Source organism: Mustela lutreola, chromosome 10 (genome assembly GCF_030435805.1).
Source record: "Mustela lutreola isolate mMusLut2 chromosome 10, mMusLut2.pri, whole genome shotgun sequence".
NCBI classification, from domain to species: Eukaryota; Metazoa; Chordata; class Mammalia; order Carnivora; family Mustelidae; genus Mustela; species Mustela lutreola.
Window position 1 is genome coordinate 104,476,624 of NC_081299.1, and position 15,768 is coordinate 104,492,391.

General features: G+C 42.2%; 1 protein-coding gene across 3 annotated transcripts in view; it reads left to right on the forward strand.

Annotated features, from left to right (window-relative positions):
• Positions 1-12,242: 12,242 nt before the first annotated feature.
• GPR89A (G protein-coupled receptor 89A) overlaps positions 12,243-15,768 on the forward strand; it is a 60,287-nt gene continuing 56,761 nt past the window's right edge. Inside the window, exon 1 of one of the 3 annotated variants that reach the window (XM_059134980.1) lies at positions 12,243-12,474. In XM_059134980.1, coding sequence (XP_058990963.1) covers positions 12,433-12,474 — 42 coding nt within the window. In that variant the 5' untranslated portion in view covers positions 12,243-12,432. The remainder of the gene's footprint in view (positions 12,475-15,768) is intronic. The other 2 variants (XM_059134978.1, XM_059134979.1) reach the window with 2 other exon arrangements.

The window sequence follows — 15,768 nt, forward strand, 5'->3', positions numbered from 1 at the left end:
AGTGGGGCCGAAGAATGAAAGAAAGAAAAGAAAACACCAGAGTTAACATAGGGCAAGATGAAACATAAAGACGCCACCATGATTCAAGTCTTCTGTCCCTCCCCTCACACCCACCCCTGGTTGGACAGGAGCTGCAGAGGACACAGCACTTGCTATACAACTAGGAAACCACATTTCCCAAATAAAAGGGCCACCAAGAAAAAGTCACTGACCTGTCAAAGTTCCCAGTCTCGAATGACTGCCCTGCCCCTCCAGCTCAACTACAATGGGAAGCGCTGCTTTAATCCTCATTTCTCCACAGAAATCCCTCCAATCAGAATTGTGGTTGCCTCATAGCTTTTTGCCGGTCCGACTCAAGCTCACTAGCCCAGCCGGATTTTTATCACACCAGCACTTCCCTAGCAGATACCATATGATCATATATCAGGGGGCCCAAGCTCAGATGTCTATGGGGTGCAGGCAGGGGCTTTCAATGGTTGGGGTGGGCCTGTTCTAATGCCATGGGATGTCTAGGGTTGTGAAGACTGGGGCGGGGGGGGGGGGTGGCGGGGGGCAGAGGGCAGCTGCCACTCAGTACCAGACACTGATTATCAGGCAGTGTTACCGGACCATCTGATTTTTTCAGAGAATCCAGAAGTCCAAACTTCTCAGTGAAATTTTTAACACTGCCAACTAAATTTTTAAATATACCACGTGGACCAAGCAAAATGTGCGCAAGCCAAGTTTAAGCTTTGGGGTACTAGTTTGCAAAGTTCGCCTACACTAGCGAGCCCAGCTTTCCTGTGGAATTGGTCATATTGTTTATGGTCTCAACTTGTGTTTATGGCTCCCAAATCTCAGTTCACCGTTTTGAAGTGTTCAGTTTAAAATCATCAGTTCAGGAGATACCCAGTATTCTCAATGACCTTCCTTTTGGGTCACTGTAGCCCCTGGGTTCTGATTTAATTATCCCTTGAATTGGTGGGGATTCTGCCCTGGGCATCATTAGGGAAAGACCAAAAATCTCACCCTCTCCCTGAACTGAAAGGGCCTTGAGGGCTAGTCGCATTTTTCTTCCCTGAAGAAAGAAGGTCCCCTTCTTTTCTCTCCTCTTCCAATATCAGTGAGGGATCACCCTGAAATCAACACCTCCTTTCATCAGGGGCTGGGAGCAAGCCAGTCTGAGCCAGGAGATAATCTGCTCACTGACCTGTCTTGAGGAAAGTCAGCTCTCAGGCCTTGCTGAGACATGAGATGTGTACAAAGAGGACCATCACAGTCATACTAGGGAGAGCCTCTTATGAAGTGGGAGCTCAAACAGCCAGAATCCCAAAGTCTAGTCCCAGACCAGGCATCATCCCTGAAAGGGACATAGAGACTAAAGGGAAAAAGAGGGACCTCGAAGTTCTCCTACGCTTTACCCTCACAACCAACACTCCTCAAACATAGAGTCCTGTCCAGGGAAATCCTCAAGTACAAGTACACATTTAACACAAGGAGCAACTTTTACCTGGAGCCAATCAATTCCCAGAGCTGAAGGTCAAAGTGATAACCAAGACAGTTTATCTAAACCAAAGCTAGCATCATGGGGCTGCAGTGCCAAGGTTATAGAAGGAGGGATAGAAACCAAGATGACATGGCAGAGATCTGGTAGGGGACCACCAGGGAACCCAAAAGAAGTACCCAGAAAACTGCCTTAATTCTTTTTCCCAACCAGCACCATCCCAAAGCATGCAAATCTCCTGCGCTACCCTCTGGTTATCACATTCCTTTTACAATATTAATTCAAGATATGCTTTTCCAGAGCAAAGCCTCCTGCAAAACTATTCCTCCCCGGGTATCAATATTCCCATTCCTTAGTGCCCCATTTTAAAACAAAGTGGTCTAAAAATTAAATTCATCCTAAGGTATGATTGCTTGATCATCCCTCCAGGAAATTTTACATCTTAAAAGATAGCCTAAAATAGGCGTGTCTGGGTGGCTCAGTTGGTTAAGTGACCATCTTCACTCAGGTCATGATCCCAGAGTCCCAGGATCAAGTCCCACATGGGGCTCCCAGATCCATGGAGAGTATATTTCTCCCTCTGACCTTCTCCCCTCTCATGCTCTCTCTCTCTCTCAAATAAATAAATAAGATCTTTAAAAAAAAAAAAGATAGCCTAAAATATATTTTACCTATGTCAATCCAAAGTGACAAACTTTCAATGAAAGAACATATCAGGCAGCGGATAGTTGAATAGAAGAGGTATATTTATCTCAAAGACATGTGACTTTCTGGCTATGGCTTGAATCTGCCCCTTGCCAGCACCACTATTCCACCCAGACCTTCCATCTGGGGAGACAAGTAGCACAGACCTGGGGCCTGAGAACTTGAGAGACTGGGTCACTACACTCATCCCAGTGGCCGCACCCTTGCTTCTACAGTTTTAACTCCTGAAGACTCATTTTAAGAAGATATAAACTCAGTGCCTGAGAAGAGCTTGATCATCACCAGAATGGAGTGTCTGTCTCAACTCGGACCTAATCCAAAAAAAAAAAGGAAAAGAGAAGGGCACCATACTCCAGAAAAAAGCCTCATGGTGCTGTTTGGAAGTAGTGGTAAAGGTCTAGAGGAAGGCAGCTGGTCTCCTTGTCTCAGCGAGGACAGAAGCCTGGGAGTGAGTGTATCTCCTAGGATGAAACAGCCTCCTGCCTCACGGTCTATACCTACCCCACAACCATGGAAGTTGCCATTTTCCCTCTCAGTCTTCCCAATAAATGAGGAAGACTACCTGGGGAGAAATATACATAGGCATCAAGGGACCAGGATTTTTTTTTTTCTATTTCTGGTTTCAGTAGCTATGTTATTGTCATCCCCTCACTTCTCTGTGTCTTAGTTTTCTGTCTACAGACTCCAGATGGTAGTCGCCACCAACTTACCTCCAATGGTGTCATAAGGGTAATGAGTCGGCTGCCAAGTCTGGAGCCTGCCGAGTGCTGCCACTCCCTGAAAGATTCCCCCAGCCACAGGGAGACTGGGAAGGAAGGGAGGTGGGTGGTTTCCTTCCCACCCTCTCAACCTGCCTTGCAGTTACCTAATGAGAGTTTTTCAACATGGAATAGACACTCTGGAGGTCAGTTTTCTCAGAGAAGACTCAAAACAGAATCTGGACCGCACATGTTTAGTAGGAACCTGAGGCTCTTTGGCCTTGAGAAATGCCTGGGGGACAGATTGGTAATTGCTTTCATCCTTGGGAGAAATGTCCCAGGGTCTATTCCCAGGTAGCTGTGTGTCTGCTGAGGCCCTTACCCTATACAGCTGGCTCCCTCAGTATATGTTGTGGGACAAATAATTATGGCCGACTCAGGATTATAATCCCCACCTGGGCTCCATTAGGTCTGGCTTTAAATCCTACTCCTGGTCCTTCTCTTGTTAGACTAAAACCCTTAGGGCACATAGATCTACCAATAAAAAGAAGCAATGGACAGCTGGATAGCCGAAGTGCAGCTCCTCCCAGAGGCAAAGGGCTAGGCGCTTAAGAGCAGTTAACAACACCTCTGTCAGAGGAGATCTGTGACCAGGAGACCAGGAGGGACAGAGTTACTCGCAGTTCAGTTAGAAACGTCAAACCTTGCTCTGTAATCCCTAGGCCTAGCATTTGGGGCATTGTATTGTATCTGCTTTTCCCACCATGACTTTGCCACTTGCCACATAGGTGACACATCCAACACAGAATTAGACAAATTCTCCTGAAGGTCAGTGTGACCTGGGGATAAGATTTTCCCACAAAAAACAATGAAGTTTAATTCAGAAGTGTTGGCTGCCCCTTGTTGACTCTCAGGACCCCACAGTGTCACTTATCACAATGTCACTTCCCTAGGTGAATGGGGTGTAACAAATTTTGCCCCTCCTTCACAAGACAGAACAGCAAATTGATATCCAGGAAACACGGAGCGTACTAGAAGAAGTGGGTGTTTTTAAAAGCTCACTAATCTGGAAATAAAAGGAAGGGGAGGAAGGCCTTATCCAAATTTGTGAGAAGTCCTCACTGTCAAATGTATACTGAAGCAATGACAGCCACCACTTTCAAACACCGCACAGATTGTTGACTAAAATCCTGACAAAAATCGAGCTAATAAGTAAAGGGAAGGAAGTAAATGAGGAGGGGGAATGGTCAATATTTCTGTTGTCCTGAATTTCTAAGAATGACACTATTAAAAAAGAACATTTTTTATCATGAGAGAAGTCACTGCTCCAGGTGGTGCTACAGACAGTTGGCTTCCCAGAGCTCACTTGTAGAGACGCACCAGCCCCTAAGACTGTCTCTGACTCACAGCCGCAGTGAGCCCCTGGAGCTACGTGCAAGAACTCTTTGGGATTAAGCCATGGGAAAAGCCTGGGGCAAGGCTAGTGAGGGCAGTTGCTCTTCAGGAGTTCCTGAGGAGGGTCCTGGGCTCATTCTCAGGGTGAAAAAGGAACATAGCACCCATGCAGCATATCCCCTCCCACTCCACATCTCTCTTCCTCTCTTCTTCCCCTGACCCTGAACTTTCGCTCTATGCATACCATGTGCAAACAACCACACAACCCAAGTTAGCAAAATTTAGATGAAAAAGGTTTTGCCTGGTTGGATGGAAAACTTCTCTAAGTGTAAATACCGTCTGTAAAACAAAGCAGAGTGTGTGACTAGAAGACCTTCCCTTCTTGTAACTATTGTATTTTAACTAAATATGTAACCGGGAAGGAGGGAGAAAAAGGAAACAAAACTGTAGGTTCAACGGTTAGATAAAATAAAAGAAAGATTTGGGATGCCTGGGTGGCTCAGTTGGTTGGGCATCTGCCTTCAGCTCAGGTCATGATCCAGGGTTCTGGGATGGAGCCCTGCATCTGCATAGAGCTCCCTGCTCCGCAGGGAGCCTGCTTCTCCCTCTGTCTGCTCTGCCTGCTGCTCCCCCTGCTTGTGTGTGCTCTCTCTCTGACAAATAAATAAAATCTTTAAAAAAAAAAATGAAAGAAATGGTTTTATAAAAAACAAGTCACACTCTGCTGCCCCAGACGCTGTAGCTCCCAAAGTCAGCCACAGGGATATACTGTAAGCTCCAGCCCCACTTCCTTCTGGAAGTTCTTTCTCTAGGGCAGACAAAGAGATACATGAAATTTCCTGGAGGGAAAAGTAGATGCCTTCATTGCCTTTTTCTGCAAAAGTTTCCATCTATGATGGAATTAGTAAGGACTCAGCTAAGAAGCATATTCATAACAAACATCCTGGGGAGATCTCTGGCAAGGGAGAGAGACCTTATTGGGATTGTGTCCTGAATTCTCCAACCCTCCACATCCTTATGTTAGAGCTAATAGTCACATGTTAGACCGTTGCAAAACAAATAAAACTAACTTGACTTTTCGCCATCTTTGTTTTTTTCTTTTGACTTATCAACACAACTAGACTGTGATGACAAGTCAAAAGAAAAAAACAAAGATGGCGAAAAGTCAAGGCCTTTTTGGGCAGAAGGACTGCCCCCGTTTCTGGTTATTCTTCCTTTGGAATTAAGAGGTTGGTGAACAAGAGGCCTGGGGTCTGGGGAGGGGGCAATGGTATTCTGGTAAACATTACACAATCTGCTCTCTGCAGGGTAAAGAGGTCCCTCCCAGTTTATAATGTTTGCCGGTTTCCTTGGTGTAAATTCTCCTACCGTTGCCTGTTAATTTCCCAGCCTAATGTCACTGAACACATAGCTGAGGAGAGGTGTATAGTAGCACAACATTATAAAATATCTCTACCTTATAATACATACAAATAACCCATTAACATAGATAGTAATAAAATAATTAAGAAGCAATGCACTTTGAGTATTTATTATCCTGTGTTTCATATTTTCTTTAAGTCTATGTAATTTGTTAATGATGACTGTGTTTAACAACTAGCTCACAAAATTCCAGGGAACTTAGCAAATGATTCTTATGGGCCAGTATAGGCCAGTTCCAGCTCACTACTGAGAATGGAGGACACTCAGATTCAGAAAGAACATGCAAACTCCCCTTATCAGTTAGATTTGGCCACTTTGTTCCCTATTTTTCTCTACACAAACATCAGGAAAAATCAAAAAGTATACTTTCTTGGCCTTTTGAGAAGAAGCAAAAGAATAGGATTTGTTCTCACCAATGTCTCTGACAACCATAGGAAGAGTTAAAGTTATTCATTACTGATCAAAATAAATAGATTACTCAAAATAAAATTGGCCAAAATATTCTGCCTGGGATTTCCCATGTCACTTCTCTGCTTAAAATCCTTCAACAGCTCCTCATTACACACCCAATAAATTATAATTTCCTCAACACAGCATACAAAGCCTTTATAACTACCTTCAATCCACCTAGATAGAACATCTGTTTTTACCTGCCCAGAATCTATACTCCCTTTTCCTATAATAACATCTCAATTTTATCTGGGGGACATACACTTCCTCAGTTAGAGATAGGCTTGGTAGAACTCTAAGTTATGTTTACCGAGCTTCTCCTAGATCAGGTCAAGGGTCAGGTTTTTGTTTTTTGGGGTTTTTTGTTTTTGTTCTGTTTTTTTTTTTTTACCCAAATGGGCCAATCATAACTTCTCTCCCTGGAATGCAGATCTTGAGTGGAGTAACGGAGAGACTGTAACTTGGTTGAAATACATTGATCTCGACAGAAGCCCCTGAAGAGACCCACAGTGAGTTCCTGCTTATCTAGATTTCTGTGCCATGCTTGGTTCCTCTTTTTCCAGATCCTGGTTGTTAGCCTTCCTCCAGTTTGCTGAACTATCCCAGAGTTTTGCTTGTTTGTTTATTTTACCTTAGCCCAAATTATCTCTGTTGTTTGCAAGGTCTCAACTGCTGTACCATCTTTGTAGCCCCATCTCCCACATCTACCTACACCCTTATGTGCCCCAACTTTCTGGGACCATTGGCCTGTCCCTAGTACAGGCAGGCCTGGTCCATGGTGACAAATGAATTCCATGAAGTTTCAAGACTCTGCCGTGGCCTGTCTTTTTCTCCATGGTCAGTTCCTTCTCACCCTTAAACATTCAGCTCTGTTGTATCCTTCTTTATGAAATTCCACAAACTTCTCAAGACAGAGTTAGTTGCTCCCTCCTTTGTGACCCCTCAATACTTATCTACACTTCTACCAAAGTGTCTATCACATTGTTTTATCTCCCCCTTTTCTCTCATCTGACTGCAAGCAAATTTAGGATAGAGATTTCATCCTATGTAGCTTGAATATTCAGAACTTAGCAGAGTGCCTGGAACATAGTAATGTTTGGTGAATGCATTGAATGAGTACTGAGACATCTCCCAAGGCAGGAAGGAGAAAATGGGCCAAGCACTCCCCATCACTAAAGGGATGTACTGTAGGCTGACACTACATAGGAATATTTTTGAGGAAGAGATTCCCTAAAGGTCCCAGGGGTTCCAGGTTTGGAAGCAAAGAGGCTTTGCTTTGTCATAAATAAAGGAATGAGGGGAGCAGTATATGAATTGCTGGATGTCATCCCCTAGACCAAACTTGGAAGCCATATGTTGAAGATGGCAGTCAGTCTTTGAATGACTGTAGATCAGAGGGCCTTCCCATCCCTGTCAATTTCTAACTGGGCATTTGAATTTCTAATTAAATAAAAAATAAACTCTATTGTGTTAGTCCTCTGAGATCTCAAGATGTATCCATTACAGGATCTAGCAATACATTATCTATTGATAGAAATTGAGGTTTCATGTGGTTATAACAAAAACCTAAAATCTGTTGCTTTGGCTTACCAATTGAACAGTGAATGAAGAAGAAATGAAAATCAAAGGCTACAAGGCTATGCCATGCAAATATTTAGTAAAAATGACACCTGTAAGATTGATGTATTAGCTCACTGTTGCTGAATAACAAATCACTCCAGAACTTAGTGGCTTAAAACAACAATGAGCATTTATCATCTCTCACAGTTTCTGTGGGTCAGGAATTCTGGAGAAGCTTGGGGCCTCTCATGAGGTTGCAGAAAGATACTGACAGGGCCTGCAGCTGGGGTGGTAGGACCAACTCACTCACACGGTTACATGATTAGTGAGTTAGCATGGGCAGGTTGGTTGCTTTTGGGTCTGCTTGAGGGTCTCATGAGCTGGTGGCTGCTTTCCCCTAGAACAAGTGATCCAAGAGATCAAGCAAAAGCTTCCAGGTCTTTTATGATCAAAACTTAGAAGTCACATACCATTCCTTCCATCATATTTTATTAGCCACTTTCCCTCAGACTGCTCCAACTCCTGTGGAAAGAATGAACTAGTGAGGAGGATTTGAGGTAAAGCCATCAAGTATGGTTCCTTTTTCTTTGTTTTAATGATTTCATTGTATATAGGATATGTGTTTTAATCTGCTCCAAATGCTCTTGGAAGTGGGCAGGATTTGAACAGATGGTAACTATAATGCTAATTCCAGGTGGCTGGGCAGTTGCAACCATGAGGAAAGCCCTCAGCCATGGATGATGTCTCCTTAGGCGGGGAACAGAGTTTCAAGGGGCTTCCCCTCCCTGCAGCTACTCTTTCTCTAACACTCAGCTTTCCTGAAAAATGTTCAGCTTTTCTAATTCATCCAGGTTTTCCAGGTCTATTTTTCTACATTTTTCACTTGTTACAGTTATCATCCCTACACTGGCTGGACCTATTGATGGAAGAAAGACCAAGGAATCTCCAGAATTTAATTAGATTAATAAAACCAACAGAAAATGGATGAGATCAAATAAATGCAAGTGAGCTAAACCCACAGAATATAATGTGACCCCCAAATCCTCAATCACATCTTTAAGGCAGACACAACAAGGGGTATTCTTATGGCATTATGACAAATATGGACATCTCTAATGTATCTCAGATCAGAACTTCAACTTTCTCCAACTTCTTTTTTCATGATTGTATCAGACTGAAACCATAATTCTAGGACAACTCTATTATTCTAGAGTTGCATACGAATTGTCCTCCCTTTAAATATTTTTAGCTATTCACTTATCCAGTAGCCAAAGACCCTTCTTGACTTTTTAAAAGTCCTGTTGAGCTAACTACTGTGTCTAGTTGGGTTCCACACATACACTGAGACAGATGAGACGCTCATCTTTACAGATGAGTAAGAGACAAGGAAAGTAATAACAAAGAGACCGTTAACAACCTGGAGAAAACAAACAGTGGACACCAGAAATAAAAGAATAGCATAATTTCAAAAGATATTTACTTAAGCTTAAATAAGTAAGCTTAAAATCTGTTTTGTGAGCTCAAAGAATTTAAAAGAAAAAATGAACTCTGTAAAGCAAGAAATGAAACAGAAGATAATAAGATAGTAAACTGAGTTGGAAAAGAAGCTGGCAGAGTTAGTAAGCAAAGTCTCAGTAGACTCAGTAGAGTTGAAGAATAAGGAGCAAAATTAGCAATACATAAAGCAAAAGCAGTACTTTAAAGAATCACGACATCAGGAAGTCTCCCAGAATGCCAAGAGGAGGAACAAAGGCATGAAAATTATCACAGAGGAGGTAATAGACATGGAGTGAAGGCCATAGAAATCCAACATAAATATGGGTCCTCCTGAAAGACAGTCAGGACAAGAGAACCATAAACATCAAAGATCTAATGGGACAAAGCTTCCTTAGAAAGTCTGATTAAAGACCTGAAATCATAAATTGGAAGGAACTGATTATGTCCCAGGGGAAAAAATCTAGACAAATCTTGATTTGCAAGTAGACAGACATAATCCTACAAATTTAGAAATACAGGAAAACAGCTCCTGATAATGTTTGTGTACTGCTAATAAATAGTTATGCTTTCACCTTCTAGTCCAGTTATGAACATAGGATAGGATCCTATACTCCCCATAGGTGGCGAGGCTTCCTGTGAAGAAAATGGATATTTCAATGTCAAATCCTGAAAAGAGAAAGATTCTAGGATGAGAAAAGAAATAGAAAGAAGAAGGAACTCCTTTCTCTCCCTGAGCCTCATTCTCATTTCAACTCATTCCAACAAGTGCCAATGTGCTCAATATGCTTCCAAAAGAAACAAAACAACCATGTCTGCCATATAGAGGCAAGTCAGGGACTAAGTTAGGGAGTTAATGAGTTAATACATGTCAAGATCTAAGAATAGGCACATAGTAAGCACTTGGTACATATTAGCTATTATCACTATCATAAATATTATTCTATGTGATATAATAACTACCATAGTCTTGTGACATATGTCTGGCAAAGTTCTATTTTTTAAAAAAGATTTTATTTATTTATCAGAGAGAGAGAGAGGGAGAGAGAGCGAGCACAGGCAGAGGCAGAGGGAGAAGCAGGCTCCCTGCTGAGCAAGGAGCCCCATGTGGGACTCAATCCCAGGATGCTGGGATCATGACCTGAGCCCAAGGGAGCTGCTCAACCAACTGAGCCACCCAGGCATCCCACAAAGTTCTATTGTTAAATGTTGTACCTTAGGCTCAGCTGGGATTCAGAGATTTAAGGGAAGGGTTTGTGCACTTGGCCTGGAGGGATTGAGAGGAAAGATCTCCTTTCCTGTCAAAGGCCATTGTTGGTCATGGGGATTGGTAATAGCTCTAAGGGGAAAGAAGCAAAGGTGAGGACAAAAAAAGCAAGAACTCATAGCTCTCAGTTTCAGCCATCCCTCCCAGTACTTTGAGAGGTGAATCAATTGGACATAAATCTAGTGTGAAGGTTTCTAGTCACATTCTGCAATCAAAAGCAAGGGTAGTAGTTCTTTGGGTCACCAAGACCTGTCCTTGACCTGGATACAGGTGTTACAGTAGGGAAAATCCTGAATGGTGCCATTCAGAGCTTTGCACAGGGCTGGGCCCAGCGGGATGGCATGCCTTTCTCTGCTTTGCCAAGTTCACTGAGACCCTGATCCCCACCATGCATTCCAGTAAGCCACCAAGGTGAACTCTTAGCCTTGATATGCTCTCCCAGAATTCTGCATTATCACACAGCCTTGAATCTCAGATGAATTAGATGAAATTCTAATTCATCAAGTAGCATCCGTTTGGTCATCTACCTGCCTCCCTGATAGATGTAGCCAAGGACACAAAGTTCTTTGACTTGACTCTGCCATAGTAGGGCTACCTCCATGGCTTCCTAGCCTTCTGGATAAAGGATTGGACATCTGAAAGGTAGTTTGGACTGCTTAGTACGGCAGAGTTCAATTCCAATAAATTGCGTGTAATAAATCAGTGTGTAATAAATCAGTTACTCAGACTGCAGTAGTCTAAACACTCAGGTCCTCAATGCCAGGTGCACTCAAGGCTATGCTTCCAGGTACGGACTATAGCAGCTCCCACACTGGGTCATTGCCCTCATACGAAGCCACCTTCCAGTGCTATGAGACTACAGGCACTCCAGGATTACCTAGAGCCTGAGGGAAAAAGGATAAGCCACAAAGCAATGCATTAAGCCTTCATGAAATGAGTATCAAATGGATGAAGTCCATATTTGAGCAACTCCAAGGGAGGGGGACTATTTCCTAAAATAATTCATCTTCAGACCCTTAAAGAATTATTCCTTGTTTTGAGTTAAATCTAGCTTCGTTTAACTTCCAGTCCTTTGTCTAACATGTATTTCCAGGGGCCGCATCAATTCTACCCATTCTTTCACACAAAGATAGCTATCATGTTCCTGAGTCTCCTTACTTCAGTTTCTTCCATCTGTCCTCATCTGGTGGCTCACCTCTGAGCATGCTCCAATACATCTCTGTGCCTCTGAAAGTGTGGTACAAAAAGTGCAGTACTCCAGGTGTGGGCTGATTGTTACCAAGTTCGCTGAGATTATCACTCCTGTTAGAGATGGTGTGCTTTTTTTTTGTTATCACCTCAGAAATTTACTTGTTTATCTATATTTGCTAAAAATATCATCTGCCTCTCCACTCTTCCTTACCTGTAATTAAGTAGTTGTTTGGGTAGCCAAGTGTAAGTAACAACATTTAAAACACAATACCTCAGTTATGGTCTATCTAGCTCATTATAATCATTAACTTCATCTTATTAACCATGACCACTACACTACAAAATGGAATTACCACTTAAAATAAGATATTACCTCAGGTCCCACCATCTTTGGCCTCATAAATAAAATGCTACCTTGCATTACATCAGCTTTGGGATTTTCAAACCACTTAATTGTATCCCGCCCCTTTTAGCCAGGACATCCATAATTGAGCCACACCCCCAGAACTTCCGGTCCTTGACCCCGCCCCCGGGGCCTCTCCTCCCAAGAGCCTCGCGTCCGCCCCGCCCACTCTTAGCCCAGGGCGGGAAGCACTGGCTAGAGGCGCGGATTGGCTGACTGGGGCGCAGCTTGATGGCGTCGGGCTGGCTAGTCGCGGTCCCCGCGGTGTCACCCGGGCGAAGGCCGCCTTTGTGAAAGGGCTTGTAGCCCGAGCTTGCTGCGGTCACAGGGAGTGGAAAGTGGAGGCACGAGCCTTCCCTACACCATGAGTTTCCTGATTGACTCCAGCATCATGATTACCTCTCAGGTGAGCTATTGCCTCCCACCCCGGGACCCCCTCAGCCACTCCTCCGTGAATTGTCTTCTCGGAGTTTCAGTGGTGCTGGCTGGCCCAGAATCTCGCTGTCCTCGTCCTGCGTCTGTACCTGCCTCTTCGGTTCCCAGAGCTGGGGGAGAGTGTGGGATTTGCGGAGTCCGATTTCCTTAGCCTCATAGTGGGAAGGCGCCCTGCGGCCGTCCGCTCCCCCACCTCTCTCTCGTCCACTTTTGGAGAGAATCACACGGCCTCAGCGCTCAGCGCGGGGGCCGGGAGAAAAGAGCGGTCCCCAAAGCCCCCAAAGCTTCTGGCCTGCGCCTCTCTCCCATGGATCCGGGAAGAGTGTGGTTCCGCGCGCGGAGTACGGAGCAGGCCAATGGGAGCTGGCTCCTGGGGACACGTGGGGACCTTGCTTGTTAGTTGTCAAATCCTGAATCCCCATTTGCAGGAATTTGCCGTGGTCAGCTCAGAGACCTTAAAAGTACTTAAGGTTTGGTTTGTGCACCAATACCTCATCCTTTAACACTCTTTCTGCTTCGGATCTTTTTCTTAACCCTCCCTTTTTTACCCATTGGTCACCTTCATTAATTAGCACAGTCCGCAGGCTTTTATCGACCATTTTATAAAAACTCTGCGGGTACAAACCTAAATAAACACTAATTCCTTGTTCTGTACAAATTATGTCTAGGAAGTGTCTTGCTTTTTTAAAATTTAAATTCAATTAATTAACATATAGGTGTTAGTTTCAGAGTTTAGTAATTCATCAGTAGCATATAACACCCAACTGCTTATCGAAGGTGCCCTCCTTAATGCTGATTACACAGCTACCTTCCCTCCAGCAACCTTGTTTATTTCGTATAGTTAAGAGTCTCTTATGATTTGTTTCCCTCTCTAATTTCATCTTACTTTACTTTTTTCTGCCCTTCCCCTATGATCCTCTGTTGTCTTTCTTAAATTCCACATATGAGTGAAATCATATGATAATTGTCTTCCTCTGAATGACTTATTTTTGCCCTTCCGATTACTATGTTTGTATCCTTTAGGTAAATACCTAGTAGTGCCATTGCTGGACGATAGAGTGGAAGCCTCTTGCTTTTATCAGCTTTCATTCGTTCAGCTACTCTGTTTTCTTCATAGCATTTATCGTAACTCTGATATTTATGTATTTATTTTTTGAGGTCCTGTTTTGTCCAAGTCTTATCCCCTTGCCATTAAGTACAAGTACTAAACACAGGTATTGGCTGGCCAACTGTTAATACTTGTAGAAGCTAAGACTATCTAATTATTGATTTTTACTTCCTAATTTCCCCAATAGTTTAGAGTATATTTCAAGTGGCAAATGACAGAAACAGTTTTGAGGGTTTAAATTAAACTAAATCTTTGATCCAGTTTCCGTAGTCCTTCATCCTAATGTTTCTGTCTTTGAAACAGAGCACTGTCCTTGGCTCTTGAAAAACTTTAAATACAACATTTTAGAAAATATGAAACAAGGGACACTCTAATAAGATAACTTTTAAAATTTACCATCCTTTATATCATTTTCATAATTGTTTTTGTTGGCTGCATAATATTCAAATTTATTAACACAAAAATCTGGACACGTAATTCTCTTATTTTTCTAACTTTCTTAAGCTTTTCTAATTTTTCTAAGCCTAATTGCCCTTCGTGACAATTCAGGTTTCAGCCCTACTACTGACTTAGGAAAAATGACAATATTTCAGTAGCTTTTTTTTTTTAACTCAATTTTTAAAAAAGAATGTGGGTGAGGAAATTGGCATTATATTGTAGCATCTTAAGATTTTTAACACAGACATAATAAGTTAAAGCAAGAAAGTGGCCTTCATATCTTTTTACATTATACAGTACTTTAACTTTCACACATGAATTCACATGCAATATTAAATATTTAATGCTCTTTACAAGTGAGGAACTAAGACCCAAAGAATCATTTGTGTGGACTGTTCTCTGACCTTAATTTTTATGTAGCTCCTTCATCATTGTTTTGGTATCAGTAAAAATATCACTTTAGAGAGGCTTGTTTTGACTCCCTACCCCCATCACAGTAGCACCCATCCTAGCCACCTTCAATCCCATTTTCCTGTTTTATTTTCTTCTTAGCCTCTATCACTATTATTTGTGTCTGCTATTTGTAAACTTCATGAGGTCCAGGTTATTCTTTCTTATTCTCTGCAGTATTCCCCAGCATCTAAATCAGCTGCTGATACATGGAAGCCTAGTAAATATTAAGTAAATAGAGATGTAGTTATGTTAGAAACCCCTCTTCCTCATTTTTCCTGTTTTATATGAACTGAAAGGTTTAGTTTAAATGAAGTCTGTAGAGCATGCATCTCTTGATCTCAGGGTCATAAGTTTGAGCCCCATGCTAGGCATGGAGCCTACTTAAATAAAATTAACTAAATATATATTTCAGACTTTATTTATTTTTCTTGAAATGGTCAGCTGTTTGTGTCATTCCCCTCCTAATTTCTCTGAATCTCTATCACTGTCCTCAAAGCCTCCCTTTCCCTCCTCATTTCTTAAAACTCTTAGCAGGTAACCTTGCCTCCTGTATCAGTAAAAGTGAGGACAAAAGATATAATTTCCTTCTATGCCCTAGGTCTTAATCTAAGCCATTATGTATGTCTACAACCATCCCAACTGCCTTCCTCCCATATCAGAAAATAAAGTGCCCCTTACCCCTTCTTAAGGTCATCCTCTCCACCTGTACCTTTGATATTAGCGCAGCTTATTATAAAGTGCTTAAAAGCACAAGCTTTGAAATCAGCCATACAAACTTCAGATTTGATCCTGATTTTGACAATTACTATAAATGAATTAACTTCTATAAACCTCAGCTTTCTCTGAAGTGAGGATAATCACACATACTTCAGGTTTTTAGGATTTAATGAGATTACAGTGCTAAGTACTTAGAGTTCCTGGAATATAGTAAATGGTCAATAAATGTTAGTTGCTGCTAATCATAGTAAATTATTAACACTGTCGATTAGCTTTCCTTGTAAACACCTTTGCCTCAAGTATTTTTGCTACAGAACTAACTGGTCTTAAGGCAATTTTATGTAAAATATAAACTCACTGAAAATAAAGTGGGGCACTGATTTAAAAGGACATAATGAAATGTGAAAAATGAATAACAAAATTAAAAAGACTTTATTGTGAAATATGAAATATTTGAATACATCCAAAATATGTAGTGTAGATTCCTTCTCACATGTGTTCACCTGCCCCTTACTCTACTACTTCTTCCCCAAGGCCTATAAACTTTCT